Source organism: Nansenia antarctica (genome assembly GCF_963989245.1).
Source record: "Nansenia antarctica genome assembly, chromosome: 3".
NCBI lineage: Eukaryota > Metazoa > Chordata > Actinopteri > Argentiniformes > Microstomatidae > Nansenia > Nansenia antarctica.
In genome coordinates this window covers 172701-199517 of record NC_137688.1, presented here as the reverse complement: position 1 = coordinate 199517, position 26817 = coordinate 172701, and the positions used below count along the sequence as shown (strand labels likewise).

The window sequence follows — 26817 nt, the reverse complement described above, 5'->3', positions numbered from 1 at the left end:
CTGCGCACCCCCGGCCATCCTCTCCCCCCACTGCCAGCATACCATACCCCTTACATTTAGACAAGGGTACACACAGTCAATCCTAACATCACCACTAGACAACCATAGGATACCCCTTACATTTAGACAAGGGTACACACAGTCAATCCTAACATCACCACTAGACAACCATAGGATACCCCTTACATTTAGACAAGGGTACACACAGTCAATCCTAACATCACCACTAGACAACCATAGGATACCCCTTACATTTAGACAATACTTTGAACATCCCTACATTATGAAAACACAAAAGGGCATATAAATTCAGCACATTTATTTCTACATGACTTGATACCAATGGTAGTGTAACATGGTAGTGTAGCATGGTAGTGTAACATGGTAGTGTAACATGGTAGTATAACATGGTAATGTAGCATGGTAGTGTAGCATGGTAGTGTAGCATGGTAGTGTAACATGGTAGTGTAGCATGGTAGTGTAACATGGTAGTGTAACATGGTAGTGTAGCATGGTAGTGTAGCATGGTAATGTAGCATGGTAGTGTAACATGGTAGTATAACATGGTAATGTAACATGGTAGTGTAACATGGTAGTATAACATGGTAATGTAGCATGGTAGTGTAGCATGGTAGTGTAGCATGGTAGTGTAGCATGGTAGTGTAGCATGGTAGTGTAGCATGGTAGTGTAACATGGTAATGTAGCATGGTAATGTAGCATGGTAGTGTAACATGGTAGTGTAGCATGGTAGTGTAGCATGGTAGTGTAGCATGGTAGTGTAACATGGTAATGTAGCATGGTAGTGTAACATGGTAGTGTAACATGGTAGTGTAACATGGTAGTGTAGCATGGTAGTGTAGCATGGTAGTGTAACATGGTAGTGTAGCATGGTAGTGTAGCATGGTAGTGTAACATGGTAGTGTAGCATGGTAGTGTAACATGGTAGTGTAACATGGTAGTGTAACATGGTAGTGTAACATGGTAGTGTAACATGGTAGTGTAGCATGGTAATGTAACATGGTAGTGTAGCATGGTAGTGTAACATGGTAATGTAACATGGTAGTGTAGCATGGTAGTGTAGCATGGTAGTGTAGCATGGTAGTGTAACATGGTAGTGTAGCATGGTAGTGTAGCATGGTAATGTAGCATGGTAGTGTAACATGGTAGTGTAGCATGGTAGTGTAACATGGTAGTCTATCAGTATCGGATCGGGACATCCCTAATAATAGGTTAAAAATACGTGACATTTACGGGAAAATATACTCGTCGGGAGTGTACTGTAAGTTAACTTTACTTGAAGTTAATGTTAATTAGCTAACTAGATCCAGTGTTTCCTCTACATGCATTTCATCGTGGCGGTCCGCCACCATGGAATTTCCTCCGCCACCATGCAGATTTCTCAACCCCAAAAAAAAAAAAAAGATTTAGGCCGCTTTTCAGACCTTCACAGCGCTAGACACACCCACAAGCGCGAAGCGACGCGCTTGCAAAACTGTTTTGTGATTCCTCATTTAAATTACGTTGTACCTGTTACAATGACAATAAAGATCATTCATCTTCATCAAGATGAGAGATGGAGCGATCCGCTCACACAGCTGTCCCGCATCCGCTAATCAGCGCAGCACCGAACCGCCGGGCTCGTTGAGCGGATGCGAGGCAGCTGTGCCCGGGACCGGCCACTTCACATAAAGGAAGGAAGGAAGGAAGGAAAGAAGGAAAGCCGTGCACAAACGAGAGCTAAGTCAGACCGGGACGCTGCCAGTATGTGTGAGAGCCGGACTGCCGGCGTGAACATTTGAACCGTGTCATTTTATTTAATGGACCATTTCGTTGTCTGGTACCTGTACTGTAGCAATGACAAATAAAGTCCATTCCATTCCATTCCAGAGAGGGACGGACGGACGGACTACCCTTGTTTTTAATTTACAGGAAAACATTTTATTTTCGAGTTTTGGCTGAAATGACGTCGTTGTTTTGAGCGCGCGTGCGCGTTTCATGCGCGTGCACGCGGTCAGCACTACCCGCCACCATGGTAAAAATTCCTGGAGGAAACACTGAGATCATCTACACAGTGATTAGCTAGTGCTAAACCACACAACGTTGACTAAGTGACATGTTATGGGCCCCAAAAGAAGGTCTGTGAATAAATACCTTTCTTTTTAAAAAAACGTTGTGACTAGTTGTCGTCCTTTTTTCTCAGTCTCCTCGTTCTTTCTTTTTTCTTTTCTCTTTTGAGAGCCTGACTTTGACTTTGCCAACATCGTCTCTCTCCTTGTCAGAATAGCGGTAACCTTCCTCTAGGCGGCTCGCGGAATCTCGCGGAATCTCGCGGAATCTCGCAGAATCGAGGCTCGCGGAATCTCGCGAAATCTCGCGGAAAGTCGCGGTGGACTGAACCATGCAATAAAGAGGGGGGTAAATAATAAGGCTTAATTTTGTCAAACAAAGAAACAAAACTCCAGTTTGTTTCTTTTGTGACTTTTTTTAATACACACAGTCGGCTACATTAACTTCCTTATGATAATATTAATTCCAAAATTCCAAAAAAGATTCTCTTGGGCCCCTGTCAGTGCTGGGCCCTTAGAATCGTCCTAACTTACCACCCCCCTAGCGGCGCCCCTGCGCGTGCCACTGTTTAAGCTGTCGCGTGCCGCTGTTGACAAGCTCTCAATGAACTCAAACTCTTGACAAGATCTCATTGTGAATATTGTAATTTATCCAGTTGTATTGACTTGATGATTATTTTGTCCCTCTCATTCAGATGCCTGTGAGCTCACACTGGACCCAAACACAGCACACAGATACCTCTCTCTGTCTGAGGACAACAGGAAGGTGACAGGGGGGAGAGAGCAGCCGTATCCTGATCACCCAGAGAGATTTAACTACTGGTCACAGGTGCTGTGTAGAGAGGGTCTGACTGGCCGCTGCTACTGGGAGGTAGAGAGGGGGGGAGAGGCTGCTATAGGAGTGACATATAAAGGAATCAGCAGGAGAGGACGGGGTGATGACTGTGGGTTGGGACGCAATGACAAGTCCTGGAGTCTGGTCTGCACTGGCACCTCTGACTGTTACTATGCCAGGCACAATGATAAGGAAACTAACATACCTGCCCCCTCCTCCCGCTCCCACAGAGTAGGAGTGTATCTGGACTGGCCGGCCGGCACTCTGTCCTTCTACAGCGTCTCCTCTGACACACTGACCCTCCTGCACACATTCCACTCCACATTCACTGAGCCCCTCTACCCAGGGTTTCTGCTTTGGGACTATGGCTGTTCAGTGACCCTGTGTAAACTAGTCTAAAGCCCAGTTTATGCTTCTGCGTAAAATCGACGGCGTAGGCTACGGAGTTGTTTAAACTTGAACTCTGTGTTTACACTGTGCTGCCCAGTCAATAAACATGTTTCCGTATGACCTATAACTTCTCTGGGCGTGAGACACACGCATTTCAACCCGTTCACACGCCGTTAGCCCAATATTGCTAGCTTATAGCAAAGAGTCTTATAGCAAAAATGGTAGACTCGCCAGCCAATGAGGGGGCTCTTCACGAGTGCTTCACCAACCAATCAGGTAGCGGTATTGCCCTGCCTTCCCCTACCATCCTAGGTTTCGCAAATTCGCGTACGCGGCAGTGCCTACGCAACAGTAAGCTCTGTGATTGGTCCGCTTGGTAGCACATGATTACGACTCTCTCGTTGGCCAAAAATGCGGAAGCCATGACAGAAATGTCATTTACTTTTTCTGTAATTACTTACAGAAGAGATCACACTGAACACCTCAGGCTGAAACATGATGGATCATAACATGATGTCATGATGTAGTTTTACACACATCAAGCTTCATACACTTCATACACCCTGGGTCATCCAGGGGAGAGGTCCCCAGTTTGAGCCCTGCTGGTTACATCAGTCCCACTCTGACCACTAGAGGGCAGCAGTGTATGTACATAAGAGTCAGTCACATTGGGTATTTGAGCTGTGATGCTGTATTACGTAGCCATGTGTCCCTTGTGTGTAGTGTCAGTCCCACTCTTACCACTAGAGGGCAGCAGCACAGGTCCTGTGAGATGGAGTCTCTGACTGGAAAGTCTTCAGGACTGTGTCATTGTAGGTTTATACTCCGGCCTCAGATCCTGTCTGCAGCAGTTGATGACAACCAGTTGGTTATTTGCTCATTGTGAAATATGTGGAAAAGTCCAATAGACTGACAAATCAGAAGCATGATTTTTTTTGTATATTCTTTTATCACCTTTTATTATTATTTTATTAGAAATGCAACTGATGGTGAAACAATCCCGATGAATCATTATATTATCAGTCAGACTGGTGATGAACTCTGAGACCCAGAGTCTCTGACCCTGAGGAGAGAGAGTGGATGTGTGTAAGAGTTGGTCAAGTTGTGTGTTTGAGTTCAGATACTGTATTGCCTCTGTGTTTTAGTTGTAATTATTACAATAACTGTATCATCTTCTGCCTCCTCCTTCTCATTCTGACAGAGGCGCCATAGTGGCAGCACTAGTCTACTAGCCTGAACTAGCCCTATAGTCCTTCATTTTAATATGATGATGATGATGATGATGATGATGACTGTGTCAATATCAATAAAGTGTTTGTGAAACAGAGACCTGTGTGACCTCATGATGACTCTACACATGTCAGAGAGGCATATCTTGTTCTATGTGATGTATTTCTTTGAATCATATCATCTTTGTACATTGAATACATCCACTTCCCTTAGCAACGTCTCTTAACAACAAGCCTTGTGCGTTCCCAAATGCGTCCCCCTTCCCCTTGCTCCAACACTGACGGCTCATTCCTGCCGACCAGCACCAAAGCAAAAGTTGACATGCACAATAAGACTAACTTCAGTGAGATATCAAAGTCAAAAGTCACTTTATTGTCCCATCACTGGGAAATGTGTATTGGCCTTACACCCCACAGCAGCCAACACAGACCAACAGACAGTACAGCATGTTCAAACACAGACAGACAGACAGACAGTACAGCATGTTCAAACACAGACAGACAGACAGACAAAACAGCATGTTAAAACACAGACAGACAGACAGACAATACAGCATGTTCAAACACAGACAGACAATACAGCATGTTCAAACACAGACAGACAGACAGACAAAACAGCATGTTAAAACACAGACAGACAGACAGACAAAACAGCATGTTAAAACACAGACAGACAGACAATACAGCATGTTAAAACACAGACAGACAGACAGGCAATACAGCATGTTCAAACACAGACAGACAGACAGACAGACAGATAGACAATACAGCATGTTCAAACACAGACAGACAGACAGACAGACAGACAATACAGCATGTTCAAACACAGACAGACAGACAGACAGACAATACAGCATGTTCAAACACAGACAGACAGACAGACAATACAGCATGTTCAAACACAGACAGACAGACAGACAGACAATACAGCATGTTCAAAAACAGACAGACAGACAGACAGACAAAACAGCATGTTCAAACACAGACAGACAGACAGACAGACAATACAGCATGTTCAAACACAGACAGACAGACAGACAGACAATACAGCATGTTCAAACACAGACAGACAGACAGACAGACAATACAGCATGTTTAAACACAGACAGACAGACAGACAGACAGACAATACAGCATGTTCAAACACAGACAGACAGACAGACAGACAATACAGCATGTTCAAACACAGACAGACAGACAGACAGACAGACAAAACAGCATGTTCAAACACAGACAGACAGACAGACAGACAGACAATACAGAATGTTCAAACACAGACAGAAGGCAGCCCTGATTAAGACAAGAGTGGAAATAAAACGATAAGCAAGATATGTTCACATTCATCTGGTGCAGTTTAAAAGTTGAACAGAAACCGGAATAAAATAATTTTTAAATGTGTTGAATCTAGAGCGGGGGACTCTGAACCTCCTCCCAGAGGGCAGCAGGTCAAACTCTGCATGGAGGACATGGGAGGGATTCGTGAGGATTCTATTAGCCTGTCTGAGAGTAGCCTGTTCAAAAATAGACTGCAGGGTCTTTCACCCCTATGATCTTCCATGCAGTCTGCATCAGTCAGACCAGTTTGGACCTTAGTTGTACAGATAGGTTACCAACCCAAGATGTAATGCCGTATCTGATGAGACTCTCAAGACAGACTGGTAGAAGAGTAGCATACATTTTTGGTCAACACCATGAACTCTAAAGGCCGGTTTAGGCTTCTGCGTCGAATTTACGTGCGTAGCTTACGTAAATTCTTACGTAGGTCTCGCAATTTACACTTCTGCGTAGGCCGTGCTGCAATTACACCGTCACATCGCTAGGTGGCAGTGTGTTTTCAGCCCCTGTGCTGTGCCTCTTCCGGTTAGGAACTCAACGGAGCTCAAAGCTCTAAGCGGCATAATAGCGATCTTTTTGTTGTTATGTTGTTGTAAATAAAAGTTCTATGATGCATTGAAATGACATTAAACTAAGATAATACGATGGTTATCATAATTTTTCAAATCTTTATTAATAAGTAATTACAGAAAAGGTGAATGACATTTCTGTCATGACTTCCGCATTTTGGGCGACGAGAGGACGAGAGAGTCGGAATCTTGTCTGAGTCATGTGCTACCAAGCGGACCAATCACAGAGCTTACGGTTACGTGCGCTCTGACGCGTGGTTAGATTTTTTGAGAGGAGCGCGTCAAGGCTACGCAAGGGCACGTGGGACTACGTAAGCTTACGCGTAGCCTACGGCGTCGACTTTACGCAGAAGCCTAAACCGGCCTTAAGGCGGCGTAGGAAGTGTAGTCGTTGTTGTAATCTGTTACAAAGGCTGTCTACATGAGTGCTCCAGGTGAGTGATTCATCAATGAAAACCCCAAGATACTTGTAAGAGGCGACGTGCGAGATGGATTGTTTGTGGATGACCACAGGCCTGTGGTCCCCAACACCTCTGGGGTCGAACACCATCCCCTCAGTCTTCTTAACATTTAAAACAAGGCAGTTAGCATCACACCATTTAACAACCCTCTGGATTTCAGAATAATAGTCATTTAGGTCACTGTCCTTTTTAATTAAAGCAAGGATGGCAGTGTCATCCGAAAATGTAATGATGCGATTGCTAGGGTAGGTGCTTCTGCACTCGTTTGTGTATAAAGTAAAGAGCACAGGGGAACTGACTACACCCTGTGGAGCACCAGTGCTTATGGTTCTGGGTTCCGAAAGAGTGCCATTAACACTGACCCGCTGTGTGCGGTTAGTTAAAAAGGAGTGATACCATTTTATAATGAGGGGGTGGAGGATATTAAGCCCATTTAACTTCTCAATTAAAAGGTGCGGCTGTATCGTGTTAAATATCTAGCTGGCTAGCTAGAAAACCAACTGTGTGGGATTTACAAATTACTAATGATTTACATATTGAGGAGTGCATGTCAACACTCACTCATTCTTTTAATTCAGTCGAATATTGAAGAGAGGCCTGCTATGTGGCCGTGATGGTGGCGCCCTCATGTGGTTATAAGTCAGTACTGCAGGGTATCAGATGACGTAAGCGCAGTCACAAAGGGTTGTTCATTCAATGTACATTGTTAGTTTTGATCTCAGTCATTTCAAGGATTTTTAATAAATAATGTTAACTCATTCATAAAGACAAGAAACAGCTACACTGATTTCGTTCACCGTTTAATTACAATAAAAGTGTTAGACTAAGTAAGTGACGTAACAGGAGGTACTAGGAGGTACAGGACCCCTGCCGCTAAGACAAACAGACTAAAGGACAGCTTCTACCACAGGGCCGTCAAGGCCCTGAACACAGAAAAGGCCTAAGTTCTGGCCCTGACGGATTGTATGGCAGCTAGTGCTGAGGCACAAACATGTACATTTTCAAGCCTGCAAACTGTGACACTTTAAAATAATGTGAAAAAATACTTTCTTGTGAAATATGACAACCCTAGTTGACTATCTGTGCAGTATAGTACAGTGGATTGTGTACATAGCCTCTATTGATGTAAACCAGCTCCTTACCCTCTTGTGATTTTATGCATCTATGCTTTTTCTAAAATGTGTTTCTTTTTCCTTTCCTAAACACCAGGGGAGCCTCCCCTCCTAAATTTCGTTGTTTGGTACCTGTACTGTAGCAATGACAAATAAAGTCTATCTATCTATCTATCTAACACGTAAACATCTTTACGTTTTGTCGTCGCTATGGTTACGTGTCTGACAGATCCCTTTAGCCAATGCGCATGACCTAAATTCAAGCGAAACATCGCTTTATCCAAACTGTTCGTACGTGAACATAAATCCTACTCAAGCGAAAATATTATTGACAGCTAGGATGTATTTGACTTTTCATATCGTCTTTGTACATTGAATACATCCACTTCCCTTAGCAACGTCTCTTAACAACAAGCCTTGTCCGTCCCCAAACGCGTCCCCCTCCCAAACGCGTCCCCCTTGCTCCAACACTGACGGCTATCGTTCCGCCTCCAAACCAAAAGAGTCCTACCTTCACTGAGATATATGAGTATGAGGAGACTGCCCCCTAGCGGAAAATAACACAGTACAGTTAGTATGAGGAGACTGCCCTCTAGCGGAATATAACACAGTACAGTTAGTATGAGGAGACTGCCCCCTAGCGGAATATAACACAGTACAGTTAGTATGAGGAGACTGCCCTCTAGCGGAATATAACACAGTACAGTTAGTATGAGGAGACTGCCCCCTAGCGGAATATAACACAGTACAGTTAGTATGAGGAGACTGCCCTCTAGCGGCCGGAATATAACACAGTACAGTTAGTATGAGGAGGCTGCCCTCTAGCGGAATATAACACAGTACAGTTAGTATGAGGAGACTGTCCTCTAGCGGAATATAACACAGTACAGTTAGTATGAAGAGACTGTCCTCTAGCGGAATATAACACAGTACAGTTAGTACGAGGAGACTGCCCTCTAGCGGAATATAACACAGTACAGTTAGTATGAGGAGACTGCCCTCTAGCGGAATATAACACAGTACAGTTAGTATGAGGAGACTGCCCCCTAGCGGAATATAACACAGTACAGTTAGTATGAGGAGACTGCCCCCTAGCGGAATATAACACAGTACAGTTAGTATGAGGAGACTGCCCCCTAGCGGAATATAACACAGTACAGTTAGTATGAGGAGACTGCCCCCTAGCGGAATATAACACAGTACAGTTAGTATGAGGAGACTGCCCTCTAGCGGAATATAACACAGTACAGTTAGTATGAGGAGACTGCCCCCTAGCGGAATATAACACAGTACAGTTAGTATGAGGAGACTGCCCCCTAGCGGAATATAACACAGTACAGTTAGTATGAGGAGACTGCCCCCTAGCGGAATATAACACAGTACAGTTAGTATGAGGAGACTGCCCCCTAGCGGAATATAACACAGTACAGTTAGTATGAGGAGACTGCCCTCTAGCGGCCGGAACACAGTACAGTTAGTATGAGGAGACTGCCCCCTAGCGGAATATAACACAGTACAGTTAGTATGAGGAGACTGCCCTCTAGCGGCCGGAATATAACACAGTACAGTTAGTATGAGGAGACTGCCCCCTAGCGGAATATAACACAGTACAGTTATTATGAGGAGACTGCCCCCTAGCGGAATATAACACAGTACAGTTAGTATGAGGAGACTGCCCCCTAGCGGAATATAACACAGTACAGTTAGTATGAGGAGACTGCCCCCTAGCGGAATATAACACAGTACAGTTAATATGAGGAGGCAGCCCCCTAGCGGAATATAACACAGTACAGTTAGTATGAGGAGACTGCCCTCTAGCGGCCGGAATATAACACAGTACAGTTAGTATGAGGAGACTGCCCTCTAGGTTAGGGTTAGGCCGCTCATGAAGAACTGTTGATTTTTCAAAGTGTTCGTTTATTTCTGTGCAGAATATTGTTTTGTGCCTCTTGTCTTTTCAGGAATGGTTTACTTCGTTGTCCATCAGGAATCATGCACATATGCATATGATATTATTGGTGATTACATATGCTGTACTTTTTGTTCTAGTCAATGCATGTATACATGTACTTTTTTGATTTGTGAAACCAGTTGATTAAATCACACAGTGTTTTAAAACTTTAAGTATAATCTATTTTGATTAATCATTAGTGATCACCTTCAAAGCGTCACTTGTGATTTACCACTGTGATTAAGAACTACAATTCCCATACCTGACTACGTTTCCTGTCATCGTGACGTCAAAGCCACGCCCACTAACTACCCGGAAAGGAGTGCTAAAAAGTAAGTGGAAAGGTTTTCCAGATTATTGTCGTAATCCAACTGAAACACGTGTTGTCCTTTCCACAGAGATGGTGTTTAACATGGGGTGGGTTAGGGTTAGATGGTGTTTAACATGGGGTGGGTTAGGGTTAGGGTTAGATGGGGTTTAACATGGGGTGGGTTAGGGTTAGATGGGGTTTAACATGGGGTGGGTTAGATGGTGTTTAACATGGGGTGGGTTAGATGGGGTTTAACATGGGGTGGGTTAGGGTTAGATGGTGTTTAACATGGGGTGGATCCTATTTAGTCTCAATTTAAGATTTAATGCAAGAAAATGAGCTGTTGCGTTAGCATGGCAGTCGAGTTAGCTTTAGCTAGCCTTCATCACCATAGATACGTATAGATATCTCTGTTCATAACAACAACACAGATATTATATACGTATAGCAGAGCTGCCAAGTCTCACGCAATCGCCGTGAGACTCACGCATTTCAACCAGTTCTCACGCTCTCACGCCGCATCTCTATTTCTCACGGCGAAAAAAACTATTTGTTTTACGGGACTTTTATTTTTGAAATTCCTTGAAAGAAAGCTACCGGACATGAGTTTCGTGGCATCTTTCTGCACGCGCGTTAACTTGAGTCTGCAATCGAAGCGGCAGGCGAGCGCTGATGGAAGAACCTGTGTTCACATGAGCTGCAAGAACGTAGCAAGCAGTGTTGCCAGATTGGGCTACTTTTGGTCACACTGGACGGGTGGATTCGGCAGCTTTTAGACCGGTTGGGCTGGACATTGTCAATTCCATCTGGCAACCGTGGTAGCAAAATATGTGCATACATTACAACATCGTATCTGGTAGCCTGGACTGGACTGGGTTGCACCAATTTGGCGTAAGTCATTACTAAATGCAGGCATTTAGTAGTTACTAAACCCCTAGTTGTTACTAGCTAGTTTCAAACTAGTTGTTTACTAATTTCAGTTGCACCACGCCAATCTTTTGCCAATTAGCTAGTAAATACTCAGTTTTGGTAACTGTTTTACAAATACAACAATTGGGGGTCCCTCCCCCAAAAATTGGGAACGCTGCGCGCGCACAAGATCAACCGTCAAGCCCTCATTCTGACCCAGGAAAAACCCTGGTATGTACTGTATAACATGATAGCCATCTATGAGCAATGCACTGTATATAAGATGATGACCAAGGGTCTTTCTGCTGCTGACCCCATCCTGTTGATGGGGCCCAATTTTCTTTTAGAGTCTGTAGGCTGTTTATTAAGATTTCATATTTTGTCTTGTTTTATAAAATGTTCATTATTTTAATTTCTTGTGCTGGTTTATTACTAACCCTAACCCACACTCTCTCATACACACACACACACACACTCTTATACACACACACACACTCTTATACACACACACACACACACACACACACTCTTATACACACACACACACACACTCTCTCATACACACACACACTCTCTCATACACACACACACTCTTATACACACACACACACACACACACTCTCTCATACACACACACACTCTTATACACACACACACACACACACACACACTCTCTCATACACACACACACACACTCTTATACACACACACACTCTCTCATACACACACACACTCTCTCATACACACACACACACACTCTCATACACACACACATTCTCTCATACACACACACTCTCATACACACACACTCTCTCATACACACACACACTCTTATACACACACACACACACACACACACACACACTCTCTCATACACACACACACACACACACTCTTATACACACACACACTCTCTCATACACACACACACACACTCTCTCATACACACACACACACACTCTCTCATACATACACACTCTCTCATACACACACATTCTCTCATACACACACACACACTCTTTCATACACACACACACACACACACACTCTTTCATACACACAGACCAGCCCACAGCCAGACAGACCGCCCGGTGAAATATCTTAGATCAAGGCCAATATGCTTGTTTTTTTGTATATATGCTGCTTGTTTATTTAAGATATATTCTACTTGTTTTTACGAAGATCTTGGCAAGTGGAATGTTGCTGTTCTTTCAGATCAGTGGAATGTTGCTGTTCTTTCAGATCAGTGGAATGTTGCTGTTCTGCCAGATCAGTGGAATGTTGCTGTTCTGTCAGATCAGTGGAATGTTGCTGTTCTGCCAGATCAGTGGAATGTTGCTGTTCTGTCAGATCAGTGGAATGTTGCTGTTCTGTCAGATCAGTGGAATGTTGCTGTTCTGTCAGATCAGTGGAATGTTGCCGTTCTGTCAGATCATTCTGCTCATTTTAAGAAACATTTACCCCAGTTTATTGATTTTGTTCTTGTTTTTGATAGCTGACGTTTTGCAGTGTAAACCTCCATGGTGGACAACCGTCAACTAGTTCTGTCTCAAACTAGGCCGTGTTGGGTCCTTGAATTTGAGGGAATTGAGTCTTTAAAGTCCTTTAAAGTCGCTGAAAGTCCTTGAAAGTCACTGAAAGTCCTTGAAAGGTGCTTGAATGTATTTGATGTTTCAGAAGGAGTGGGAACCCTGCTGTCGCCCGGTGTTGAGCCGCCATGGTGGACAACCGCTACGCCACGGCGCTGGTCATCGGCTCCGTCCTGAGCCTCCTGGCGGCCGTGTACCTGTCGGTTGCCGTGGGAACACAGCACTGGTACCAGTACCGTAGCTCCGCCCACCCGGGGGCCGGGCAGGAGGCGGCGGCGGCGGCCAATCAGAACGTGTCTGAGCTGCGTGAGGAGTTCCTGCACGGGGACGGTGATGAGCGCAGCTACAGCGACACCATGTTCAGGCTCAACGGCACGCTGGGCCTCTGGTGGCGCTGCGTCCTGGTGCCCCCGCCCACACACTGGTTCAAAGAGCCTGGTGAGACACACACACACACATACACACACACACACACACATACAGTATATATATGTACACACACACACACACACACACACACACACACACACACACCTGGTGCCCCCACAGTCACACTGGTTCAAAGAGCCTGGTGAGACACACACACACACACATATATACTGTATATATGTACACACACACACACTCCCTCCCTCCCTCTCTCTCTCTCTCTCAGATCCTCAGATGGTGACTCTGTGGCTGTGTTCGGAATAGCGTACTAGCATACTACTCATACTAGATATGACGTAGATTTTGAGTATGTAGTACGTTCGAACTGTACAGTATGCGAGATTTGAGTATGCGAGAAATTTAGTAGGCGAGCAGTTATTTCCAGTAAAATTGAAGTCAGTTATGATGGACACTAGCTCGGCTCCTATTTCCCAAAATGCATTTCGCGTCCAGGGTTGCAGAGTTGCGTCCAGGGTTGCCAGATGGGGCGGGTTACCACCGAATGGGCTACTTGATTTTGAGGTTATAGAAAGTTTAGGCTGTAAATTGTCAATCCCATCTGGCAACCCTGTGCGCTTTCAGCCTCGTCAAACTGCGTCATACAAACTTGTCATACAGCTTTTGTTTACATTGTCCGATAGCCTGGGGACCGAAAGCTTGCAATAAACATCGTTTTTTGCACATATTTGAGTGTGCAGATGCTGCTTTTTTGCACTCTATTTGATACTCTTCAGCTGCAGCACCCCAGCTAAGTCTGATCACGGATGAGCGGTGGTATTTTCACTATACTGGGAATTAACAATAATTAACATTAACATGGTGAAATGCATTCTTAGACATGACTACATCGTCATGATTACAAATATGCCACTTGAAATGCATGAAATCTCATTAATGAATGAATGAATGAATGAATGAATGGACTTTATTGTCATTGCTGCAGTACAGGTACCAAACAACGAAATTTAAGAGGGGTGGCTCCCCTGGTGTTAGGAAAGAACACTACACTTAAAAAAAAAAACTTTTAGAAAAAGAATAAAATCACAAGAAGGTAAGGAGCTGGTTTACATAAATAAAGGCTATGTACACAATCCACTGTACTATACTGCACAGATAGTCAACTAGGGTTGTCATATTGCACAATAGTATTTTTTCACGTTATTTAAAGTGTCACAGTTTGCAGGCTTGAAATGTACATGTTTGTGCCTCAGCACTAGCTGCCATACAATCCGTCCAGACTGTCCTGGGCCCAGAACTTAGGCCTTTTCTGTGTTCAGAAGCAGTTCTTCAGTCTGTTTGTCTTAGCGGCCGGGGTCCTGTACCTCCTTTTCGAGGGCAGCCTGATAAAGTGTACGTGCCCAGGGTGGGTCGGGTCCCTGGAGATCTTGGAGGCCTTCCTGAGACAGTGTGTGTTGTACAGCTCTTCCAGAGAGGGGAGGGGGGCGCCGGTGATCTTCTGTGCTGTTCTCACGACTCTCTGTAGCGCATTTCTCTCCGCTGTTGTGCAGCTGTAGAACCAACTAACTAACTAACTAACTAACTAACTAACCAACTAATTAACTAACTCAATGAACTAACTCTAACTCAATGAACAGGGAGTTCAACATGCGTCAAATGCTTAAATTCACTCCAAGCAGTGTCGACATCGATGGGGGTCTCCAATCGACTCCATTCAAAGTGATTTACGATCCCGCCCCTCTCCCCTGTCCGGACACATTTGAATTTTCACTGTAAGCCCCGGTAAAGCGACGTTATTAACCCGCAAAGAGTGTGCCCCGGGCACCGTATTTGTCCGTGAATAACACCGTCTAGGAAGGTGGTAAAAACACAATACTACTTTGCTAACTCCACCATCGCTATACGGTCATTTTGAGCCATCAACCAACCCACTGGCACCCCGGGAAGTTATGTTTCAAACCCCGAGAGCATGCATAAATGTCTATCCGGAAAGGGTGCACTCTCCTCGGCCGCTGCACGCGCCTCTCCTCGGTAACGCGGAAGAACGAAAAGCTTACAGCCCCGTGTATTCCCAGGCGGTCTCCCATCCAGGTACTAACACGGCCCAACCCTGCTTAGCTTCCGAGGTCGGACAAGATCGGGCGTATTTTTTTTTTTTTTTATCTTTTATTATCAAAAATACATTTCACAGATAATTTGTTCAGTTGGTTATTTACATTATTCACAAAACACATACAGATACGATACGTAAATAACACAGTGAGACATGACAGACAGCACAACACAGAATGTGGGACAGACATAGAATAGACAAAAGACGAGAACAAAAAAGACCAAGTAGCATACCAGGTCTTATCTATGCCTGGCAGCCCTTGGTCAAATCAGAAAAAACATAAAACAAACATAAACACGGACTCAAAACCAAACACAGATACTAATCTTCTATATTAAAACCTAACATCCCTGATCCTGTAATAGTCACCAAAGTGCTATTATTGACAAAGTGTTTACCAAAATCTGCTTTCCCCAGTGTGTGCACTAACCTAACATCCTTTTTAAATAGTGACACAAACAACTCCCACACCCTGGTAACTTTCCCCTCATAATGTGCTACATTCCTCCTACATACAATTGCATACCTTACGTGACTCAACAAAAAATTAACCAAATCTACGTTCACTTCTTTCTTTTTTCCCACCACCCCAAACAATAACAATTCCTTCCATTCAATCTCATTCATGACGGTAACCCCACAGTGTACACTTAACAACCCCTTTACTTTCACAAATAAGACAGACAAACTTGGACATTCAACAAAAAAGTGGTCAAAATTTTCATCCCTCCCTTTACATACATCACATACCCTACCTACATTCCTATCCATTTGGTGCAATACAACATTTGTGTAAACCCTATTGTGCCTAATCTTAAAATCATTGTGCTCACATTCTACGCTATTATATTTCACACCCAAATTTGCCCATACCTTTCCCACATCAATACCTTCAAAAACCCTTTCCCACACCTTCTCTGACGCTGGCCTCACCAACCCATCACCCAGTAAATCCATGTATATCCCTTTCGTTTTCACATCCTCAAACTTGACCTCTAAACCTTTCCTTTCTACCCTTAATTCTACCATCCTTTTTTCCTCACCTGCCTCTCCCTGTCCTAACATTAACGTTTTCCATTCCCTACTTATACTGTCCCTGATTCTATTATACACTCCTGCAATCCCACCTATTCTTATATCCCTATTCACTGCCCTTATTCCCTGCACTATCTCCTGCTCTGTTTTGAAATTGTTCTCTGACACTTTAGGGCCGGTTTCACAGACAAGGCTTAAGCCTAGTCCTGGACTAAATCACACTTTCAATGTAAAATCTCCATTGAAGATGCTTTTTAGTCCAGGATTAGGCTTAAGCCTTGTCTGTGAAACTGGCCCTATATGTTTTACCTGTCTAAACCCTGCCTGTTCAAAGTGCTTACTAACTATCATCTTGCTATTGTACTTTATCTTGGGGTTAAAAAAGATGGGCTGATTTAAAACCTCATCTTTCCCTACACACTTGTACCTTACCTGCTCTAAATATTTCCCCCATGCCTCAAACACCTCTCTATAAAACAGTGACATTCCCTCATACCGTGGTTTATTAAAAACCATTAAAAGACCATTCACACCACACTCTCCATATCTGTGCAAATAATCCTCAAAGAAACCCATCCAACAATATTCATCCCTACCATACAGAAACTTTCACAATTTTGACCCTAAGTGCCCTTTTCTTCACCTCTATATCTATCAATTTTAACCCCCCATTCTTATAACTATTTATTAACACCCTGTGCCTAATTAGTGCCTGCTTGCTATCCCACAAAAAACTATTTATCACCCCATTCAATTCTTTCGTGACCCACAAAGGTAAATCTAGTGCACTCAACACATGATTCACCTTTGATAGGATCAGGCAGTTTATTACCGTCACCTTTCCCCTTAGTTTCAGTTTTCTCCTTCTCCATGAATTCAGTGTTTGTTTCACCTTGTTCAAAATCCCTGTCCATGTTACATCCCTTGCTTCTTTTTCATTCACACCCACATTCACTCCTAGCACTTTTATCATTCCTTTTGCCACTTTCAAAGGTAAATCACATTCACTCATGTCTACACTCCCTACACACAGTATTTCTGACTTCTCTACATTCATTTTGGCCCCTGATGCTTTCCCATATACTTCTAATAATTTGACTACTCTCTTCACACTGTCTACATCCCTAACTGTTATGTTTGTGTCGTCTGCATACTGATGTATTAAACTCCTCCCACCCCCTGGAATATGTATACCCTGAATGTGTTTGTCTGATTTTAACAACGTCGCCAGTGGCTCTGCTGTAATGCTATACAGCAGACTGGACAACGGACAACCCTGCCTAACTGATCTTTCTAAACTAAAACTATCTGTCAAAACTCCACTACACTTTACCCTACTCTTTGCACAACTATACAGTAACCTAATCCACTGAACTATCCTCTCCCCAAAACCAAACTTCTCTAACGTCCTAAACATAAACTCATGCTCTACTCTATCAAAAGCTTTATTGAAATCTACACTCAACACTATCCCTCCCTCTTCCTTCATGTGTTTCACTGTATCCCTGACTGATCCTATTGTATCCGCTATATCTCTCCCTGGTATGCTATACGCTTGAGTCGATGACACTATGGACCCTACTACTGACTTAATCCTATTGGCCAAAATCTTCGCTAACACTTTGTAATCTGTATTCAATAAACTAATTCCTCTGTAATTCCCTAACTGTAACTTACTACCCTTCTTGTATAATAAAGTAATTAACCCTGTTGCCATCGACTCACTAACCTTCTCTACCCTTTCCATTTCCTTATAAACCTTCAACAAAATCTTACTAAGCACTGCACTAAAACACTTGTAGAATTCACCTGGTAAGCCATCAGAGCCCGGGCTTTTGCCATTATTTGAGCTCTGAATGGCTAAGGTGACCTCCCCCTCTGATAAATCCCTATCACACCCTTCCCTGTCACTATCTGCTAACCTATGCTCAACTGTCCCTAAAACTTCTCCTACACTGTCATTGTCTACACTACCTTTTTTGAATAAATTCTCATAATACTCCTGCACTGTCTCTAAAACCCCTACATAGTCCTTCACTATCTCCCCTTTCTCATTCTCTATCTCTTCTATGTATGTTTTCCCCTGCTTCTGCTTCTCTAACCCTAAAAAGAACGCTGTGCATTTCTCCCCTTCTACTGTATACTGTGCCCTACTCCTAACTATAGCCCCTCTACACTTCTCCTTTTCATACGCTTCTAATTCCCCCCTAATCTCCATGTATTTCACTACGCTTCTATCTGGGTCCCTGTCTATTTCTTTTAGTTCCTCATCCATCCTCCCTCTCAATACACTTTCTTTTCTCTTTCTATCCTGACTTCGTTTTCTACAATAACTAATACTTAATTGTTTTACCTGTCTCTTAACACACTCCCACCATTCACACACATTCTCTTCATACATTCCACACTTCATTCGCTCACTAATGTGCTCATTCACCATATCCCTATACTCACTCTCCCCTAATACCCTCGTGTTCAAACACCACACACCCCCCCCTTTCCCTGTGTGCCTACCCCCTAAGTGAAACGTGATTGCTGCGTGATCGCTGTACCCCGTGAATTTGTGTTGTATATCTCCTATTTCCTTTTCTATCCCCTGTGACACTAAACATAAATCTATTCTACTCTGCTTCAAAACCCCACTAACTACCTGTCTTCTCGAAAACTCTCTCTTACTTGTGTTCCTAACTCTCCATACATCTATTACATTTCTCTGCTCTATCATTTCTAATAACCCCCTCCTAGCTGAATCTGTCTTAAAACTATCTACTCTATAAACATCCATCTTAGTGCAAAATACATTAAAGTCACCCACCAAAATACAATTCCCTGTGCAGTGCAAGCCTAGTTCTACAAAAAAATCCCTCTTTTCAACCTCTCTATTTGGTGCATACACATTAATTAATCTAAACATAACATTATTTATATTAAATTCTATCCCTATTACTGTGACGATCCACACTGGTACCACCAGTGGGCGCCAAACATCTATTGTCTTGTTGACCCTCTCTCTTGGTTCCTGATGGGCACAGGTGAAGGTGATCATCCTGATTGTCCCAGGAACTTTAAGAGGGGGTCAAATTGATGGACTCGCTCTCTTCCTGGTCAACCAGCAGCCTTTTTGGTTGTTGTTATGATTTACTTTATCATTCTTTCCATTTAACCTATTATTCTTTAATAAATCTCCTATTATTGTTCTCCATGTGTCGTCTCCCTTTTTGTCACCTTGTCCTGAGCCAGGCAAGCGTAACAAATTGGGTGCTCGTCCGGGAGTGAATTTGGTGAGAGCAATATTCTCTCCCTTTTCATAGTTGATATTCGGGATTGGATTGTTGGATTTGTCCAACTCTATATTGGGAGACCCGCATGGTTATTGTTTATAGTTATTGGGTTTTTGTTGGATTGGATGTAATGTATTGTTTAGTATATTTGGTACGTTGGTTTGGGTGCTGGTGACGAGGGGGAGCTGGCCGTCCGACTGTGCTGACAAGGACGTAACTCTTGGTATTGGCTGTGATCTTCGGCTGGAGTTTGGTGAGTGCTGTGTTCTATGCAAAGCAGAGAAGGATAGGTAGGGCGGGTGGTTTAGATACCATCAGAGCTATACGTGAACCCCCGTGCTAGGAGTAGAAGCGCTTAACGCTTGTTTATTGTTTTCGTTTGTTATTTTTGGTGTGTTGAACGCGGGGGCGCCAGCAGGCATTTGCTTGGTGGAAGAGTTGCATGTGAACGCACTGAAGACTAGCTGAGTGGTTAGTCAGTCATTACTGAGTTAGATGCGGGGCAGCTCTTACGAAGTATGTTAGTTACTTTTCTGTTTTGTATGTGTGCACAGTTACTCGCTTTAAATGGGCTGAAGATTATGGCTGATATGGGAGTAGTTTATAGGAGGAGTTTGTAATAGGAGGGGAGATTCCCGTTTGTTAGGGTTGGTTAATATTGGTTATTTGATTATATTGAGTTATGGATGTTTTTGAGGAGTTTGTGGCAGCTCCGTCGGTCGATGGATTGTTACAGTTAACGAAGGAACAACTGTGGAAGGTTGTGGAACATTATGAGGTTAAGCTTGAGGTGGTGAAAGGCCGAGCAAAGAAACAGGACGTAGTGGAGGCTTTACAGACTACGTTACTTAATAGGGGCATACTAAAGGGTAAATTGTCTGTCCCTAAAATATCCGTTGGGGTTGCATCTGGGTCCACTGAGTTAACATTTGATCAACAGAAGGAATTGTTAGCATTACAGATGGAATCACAGACGCGAGAGCGTGAATTTCAGATGCAAGAGCGTGAATTTCAGACGCGAGAGCAGACGCGAGAGCGTGAGTTTCAGGCACAAGAGCGTGCGAGGGACAGGGAATTGGAGTTGGATAAATTAGCTCTTGAACGGGAGCGCCTTAGGTTGATTGCTGAGGGAAAGTTATCTGACGGTGGAGGTGGCGATTCGAGTAATTCAAAGAGGGATAATATGTCTGTCATGGTTAGACTGTTGCCAAAGTTTAATGAAAAAGATCCTGATGTATTCTTTTCACTGTTTGAGAGTGTTGCCGACGATAGGGACTGGTCTACTTCAGACCGCACCGCATTACTACAGAGTGTGCTTATTGGCCGAGCTCAGGAAGCTTATATTGCTCTTAATGGTAGAGAGAGGAAAGATTATGATACAGTTAAGGCCGCTATCCTTAGGGCTTATGAACTTGTTCCTGAAGCTTACAGACAGCGGTTTAGAAAATGGAAGAAACATGACAAACAAACTCATGTTGAGGTTGTAAGAGAACTAACCAGCCATTTCAATCGTTGGTGCGTGGCGGTAGAGGTGAATACTCTGGAGGATCTGTCAAATTTGATTATTTTGGAACAGTTTAAAACCATTGTCCCTGATCGCATTGCCACTTATGTAAATGAACACAAGGTAAAAACAGCAGGTCAAGCCGCGGTGTTGGCAGATGAATTTGTACTGACTAATAAGAGTCAGTTTGGTGAACATCGTTTTCGTAGCGAGGGGAGCCGTAGACAAAATCCGACCGTGACTGACCTATTGGTAAATCGTACACAATTCCCTAACGAAGGTCCTGGTTATTCTGTCCCCTTTTCAAAGTCGGAGCATGGCAGTCAGAGTAGAGTAGATCCTAACTCGACATGCAATTATTGCCTTGAGAAGGGTCACTGGAAACAGGAGTGTCCTGTCCTAAAAGGAAAGAAAACCTACAGTGGGAAGGGGGGCTCTGTTAGACCGTTGGCTCTTGCAGTGCATGCTTGTGGGGCAGGAGTAAGAGTGTCTGGGGTTGCCGAGGGGTCTCCCTTTAAACCAGGGGTGATGGCATCCTCAGTATCCAGCCCACCTGCGGCTACTGAGTTGGCGGGGGCATTACAGGGCTCTGCCTCCATACAGATTAGCGAGGAGGATCCTGATTTTGGTCCGTTTATTACTACAGGTTTCGTTTCTCTGGTGGGTAGCCCACAGAAAGTGCCTGTCCAGATACTTCGTGATACGGGGGCTTCAGAATCTTTTATATTGGAATCGGTTTTGACATTCTCTCAGGAGTCAAGTGTGGGGACCAGCGTTTTGATTAGAGGGATGGGGATGCAGACTTTGTCTGTCCCCTTGCATGAAATTGAGCTTTGCTCTGATCTGGTCCAGGGGGTAGTGACCATTGGTGTTCGACCCTCTCTGCCTGTGGTGGGTGTGGCAGTCATTTTAGGAAATAACCTGGCTGGAGGAAGAGTGTGGAGTGATGTGCCCCCTCCTCTGGTAGTTAGTTCTGGGTTTACACGACCAACAGGACCCGACCTAAGTGTGAAGGAGTTTCCTGAGGTTTTTACTGCCTGCGCCATGACTCGTGCTGTGAGTTGCATGGACCCTGGAATTGATGATGGTGAGGAGTCTGATGAGTTCACTCCTGACAATTCTGTTTTTCAGTTTCCTGACCTGCCGCCGTCTTTGTCTCGGAGTGAGTTGATTTTAGCCCAACAGGAGGATCCTGAGCTGAAGCTGCTGCTCAGTGGGATTCAGCCTAAGGATGAGCTGGAGAGCTCTGAAAGTGGTTGTTTTCTCTTGGAGGATGTGTTGGTTCGTCAATGGCTTCCTCATAATGATTGTTCTGTGAGTGACCCAGTTTTCCAAGCAAAATTTACTGGTCCCTACTCTGTTGTACGACAGGTGTCCGAACGGAATTATTTGATCGATACTCCTAACCGTAGAAAGTCTACACAACTTTGTCACCTGAGCTTATCAAAATGTTATTATTCTCGTTCACCTAGGTCCGGAGTAGATACGGTCTTGGAGGTGAAGCCGGTTGTGTTGACCACAGTGAACGAGGTGTCTCCATCTCCGTCCACTCCTGTGGTGGCAGCAGGGGGGGAGGAGGATGTGAGTGGGCCTGGAGACGGTGTTTTGCGTCCTCGGCTTAGGACCATGAGACATTGGCTGAGTTATGTGTTATTGTTTGAGGGCTGTTTGGTTTCTGTTTGGCACTGGTTTGGGCTCTGCAGCGCTTTGATGTTTGTGTGGGAGGGGGGGGGTCTCATCCAGTGGTTGTTTGTTCAGATCATAACCCCCTGACCTTTTTGCATACTTTGCAGAGTCCGAGCCAGCGCCTTACCAGGTGAATCAATGCTGCCGGTCTAAAACTCTTGTCCTTAATCTCTCTTTCTCTTGCTCCTCCCTCCTTAAATAGAGCTTTTCCAGGTACCAGGAATTGCTGGAGGGTGGGCAGGTTGTAGGGGAGGTTGGGATTTGACGTTTAGGCTGTGTGTGGCAGAGATCACCGTTTTTTTTGTTGCCATAGACTCTTGTTATTATTTGTATTATTTGTAATCTGGGAAACAAATTAGCAGAGACCTTTTTAGTAGGCCTCTGTTTTAAGGGGGGGGATGTGACGATCCACACTGGTACCACCAGTGGGCGCCAAACATCTATTGTCTTGTTGACCCTCTCTCTTGGTTCCTGATGGGCACAGGTGAAGGTGATCATCCTGATTGTCCCAGGAACTTTAAGAGGGGGTCAAATTGATGGACTCGCTCTCTTCCTGGTCAACCAGCAGCCTTTTTGGTTGTTGTTATGATTTACTTTATCATTCTTTCCATTTAACCTATTATTCTTTAATAAATCTCCTATTATTGTTCTCCATGTGTCGTCTCCCTTTTTGTCACCTTGTCCTGAGCCAGGCAAGCGTAACAAATCCTGGACGAGCCCCCAATTTGTTACGCTTGCCTGGCTCAGGACAAGGTGACAAAAAGGGAGACGACACATGGAGAACAATAATAGGAGATTTATTAAAGAATAATAGGTTAAATGGAAAGAATGATAAAGTAAATCATAACAACAACCAAAAAGGCTGCTGGTTGACCAGGAAGAGAGCGAGTCCATCAATTTGACCCCCTCTTAAAGTTCCTGGGACAATCAGGATGATCACCTTCACCTGTGCCCATCAGGAACCAAGAGAGAGGGTCAACAAGACAATAGATGTTTGGCGCCCACTGGTGGTACCAGTGTGGATCGTCACACTACCCTTCCCGTCATTCAAAACCTCTCTTACATTCTCTACCCTATTCTCTTTAATTAATATCGCTACCCCACATGATTTATTCGTCCCATTATTTGTAAACAGCATACCCCTCCATTTCCCCTTGATTTCTGTCATTTTGGTGTCTGTCCACTTTGTCTCCTGCAGTACCAGAACATCAGATGTGAAAGTCACCAGCACCTCCTCCAGCTTCTCCATGTTATTGAGCCCATTGATGTTTATGGAGGAAAGCGTGACCATTGAAAACAAGTGTAGAAGGATAAATATGTTTACTGCCATTTTTTATTTCATTTCTTCTTTCCCTCCACGTTCTGCTGCTTTGATTTGCGCTTTAGTTTCCCCGCTAAAAGCGCCCTTTTCCTCCCTCCCACTATCGTCAACAGCTCAGACTCGTCTTGCTCCCCGCACCCATCGTCACTGTTTGTTAACATCTTTTCAGATGCTTTCGGGGGGGGGCTTACTGATACGGCCCCTCGTATCCGTAAGTTCATGGGGGTTCCCTCCTTTGATTTGTTGCCTGCCTCTTGTGCTTCTCTCGGGCGCGCGACTCTCGGGGGCAAAGGCTCTTGTTGGGAACCTCTCCCCCCGGTCGTCTGTGCGCTCCCTTGCAACTCCGATGCCTGGGTTACCCCCATAAAGCTGTCGAGGCTCGATCCCATGCCCCCCCCCATCCCACTCTCTCCTGTCAGTCCCGACCACCTCGTGCTCTGAGTCTCTGACACAGTCTGAGCTGTCAACGATACTCCCTCCTCCATCCCCTCTTCCTCCTCTCCCTCGCTCTTCTCTTCCTCTTCTCCCTCGCTCTTCTCTTCCTCCTCTCCCTCGCTCTTCTCTCCCTCTTCTCCCTCTCCCTTCTCTCCCTCTCCCTTCTCTCCCTCTCCCTTCTCTTCCTCTCCCCCTTTCCCCCCTTCCCTTCTTCCTCCCTCTCCCTACACTTGCATTGGGATTCCAGGTCCCCGCACCCCCTGCACTTGTTTTCAAAAGTCGCGCATTCCCTCGCATAATGCCCGCTGCGCCCACACCTTCTGCACTTGAACTCGGGACATTCCCGTAGGATGTGCCCTGGCTGCAGACACATCCTACACACCTTCACCTGTCTGTCATGAATCACCCGAAAGAAATCAGACCCATTGTCCGTCTCGAACTTGGTCGAGTACGGCAGCGATTTTACAACATCATTCAATTTCACTTTTACAAACCGTGTTCCTTCGCATATGCTGGTCCCCGGCCACATCCTCCTCTTTATCGGGGAGACCGCGTGCACCCCCCAGTCTGTTAATTTCCTTAGAATGTCCCCGTCCTTTGTGTAGACCGGCAGTCCGATGAAGGACACCACCATTTCGTCCCCGCACAGTTCCCTCGCCATGACCCTCGTCTCGTTGATCTTGAAGCCGTCGAGCAGCCTCTCTTTCCCCTTCGGATGGCTCATCGTGATCTCGTACTTATTTAGTCCTATGTATCTGCAGCCCACGACGAGCCCGCACACCTCCTTCGTCGCCCGGAGCAGCGCCATCATGGTCACCTTCTCCTCGCCGACCAGCTCCACCGCCACCGTCAATTCCTTGCTGTAGGCTGGCACCTCTCGCTCCTCTCTCCTCTCTCCCTCTCGTTCCTCCTTCTCCGCTTGCGCCCTCGCTTCCGCTGCCTGTTTCTTCCTCGCGATTCTCTCTCTCTCCTCTCTTATTTCATCTCTCACTTTCTGTCTCTCCATCTCCTCTCTCTCTTTCTCTCCTTCTTTCGCCTTGCCTGTGTCCGTGTTCTTAGCCGTGTCGTCTGTCGTTCCGCGTGCCTTTACCATATTGAGCCGTCCGAGTACAAACAAAACGAAAAAACAAAAATATCCCCCCTAACAGCAAGCTGCTGGGGGAATAAACTCTCACACACTAACTCTCCTTTCACTCACACAAACTACGCAAATATTCAAACACTTAACTCTCATGCACACAAACAAATTCCAAGAGCTCACGCTGCTATCCCAAACTTTTTACGACAGGTCGTATTCAGGGTGGTATGGCCGTGAGCAAGAGGACCATGACCCTAAGCATCCATATGCCTGTGCCTGGAGCACTCTATTTGTGGGTAGACTATGCACAAGGTGTCCTGGATGAAGGGAGAAGTAAAAATCGCTCTGAGAGCGCCGGAGCGCACACTGGGTGCAACGTCATAAAGGGACCAGGTAATTTGATTGGACAAGAGGCATTCCATGAGTGCTGATCATATTTCCAGGGCGAATTTACGAACGCAGCTAGCGAACAGAAGACGCAAAAAATCGTCAGATCAGATATATAAACGGGTTATTTTGGTAAACTGGACACATTTTGGGAATATATGTGGTTACTTTCTCGCCTGAAAACATATTAAAACTTCATAAAATGACATGTTAACACTTGTAAAGCCAAAATTACATATTTTAGCTAATGGAGGTTTAAAATGGAGGTTTAAATTCGCCGCTCCCGGCGAAATGCATTCTGGGAGGCATTCTTCTTCTTTTAGTGTCCACAAGAGAGTCAGTTACAGGCTTGGCTAGATGTGGTTCAACCACAGCTGAACACATTGCTGTCCCTTCTCATTGAACTCTGCCAAGTCCGTTGATGTGCAGGGCTGTTCCAGCAGGGGGCATATCAGGAGGTGCTGCATGGTCTGTGGTTCAGTGGGAGGCAGTATGCAGTATGCATAATGGTTGGCTGGTTTTCGGATACTTATTGTGAATTTAGTAGGTAGTATGCAGTATATACTCATTGAGTATGCTAGTATGCAGTATGCTAGTATACCATTCCGAACACAGCCTGTGTCTCTCTCTCTCTCTCTCTCTCTCTCTCTCTCTCTCTCTCTCTCTCTCTCTCTCTCTCTCTCTCTCTCTCTCTCTCTCTCTCTCTCTCTCTCTCTCTCTCTCTCTCAGATCCTCAGATGGTGACTCTGTGTGTGAGCTTCTCTCTGCCTCAGCAGTTTGTCGCCAAGTACAAAGAACCAGGAAACCACAACACTGGAGAGGACCTGGTCCGC

At 44.8% G+C, this 26817-nt stretch overlaps 1 protein-coding gene across 1 annotated transcript in view; it reads left to right on the top strand.

The window, feature by feature from the left end:
- Positions 1 to 12885: 12885 nt before the first annotated feature.
- The window catches only part of LOC308153656 (claudin domain-containing protein 1-like), a gene marked incomplete at its 5' end in the record, with an annotated part of 20192 nt that continues 6260 nt past the window's right edge, over positions 12886 to 26817 (top strand). The window contains 2 exons of the mRNA XM_080526851.1: positions 12886 to 13195; positions 26714 to 26817. The exon at positions 26714 to 26817 is cut by the window's right edge and continues 4 nt beyond it. Of these exons, the coding sequence (XP_080382977.1) occupies positions 12886 to 13195; positions 26714 to 26817 (414 nt within the window). The remainder of the gene's footprint in view (positions 13196 to 26713) is intronic.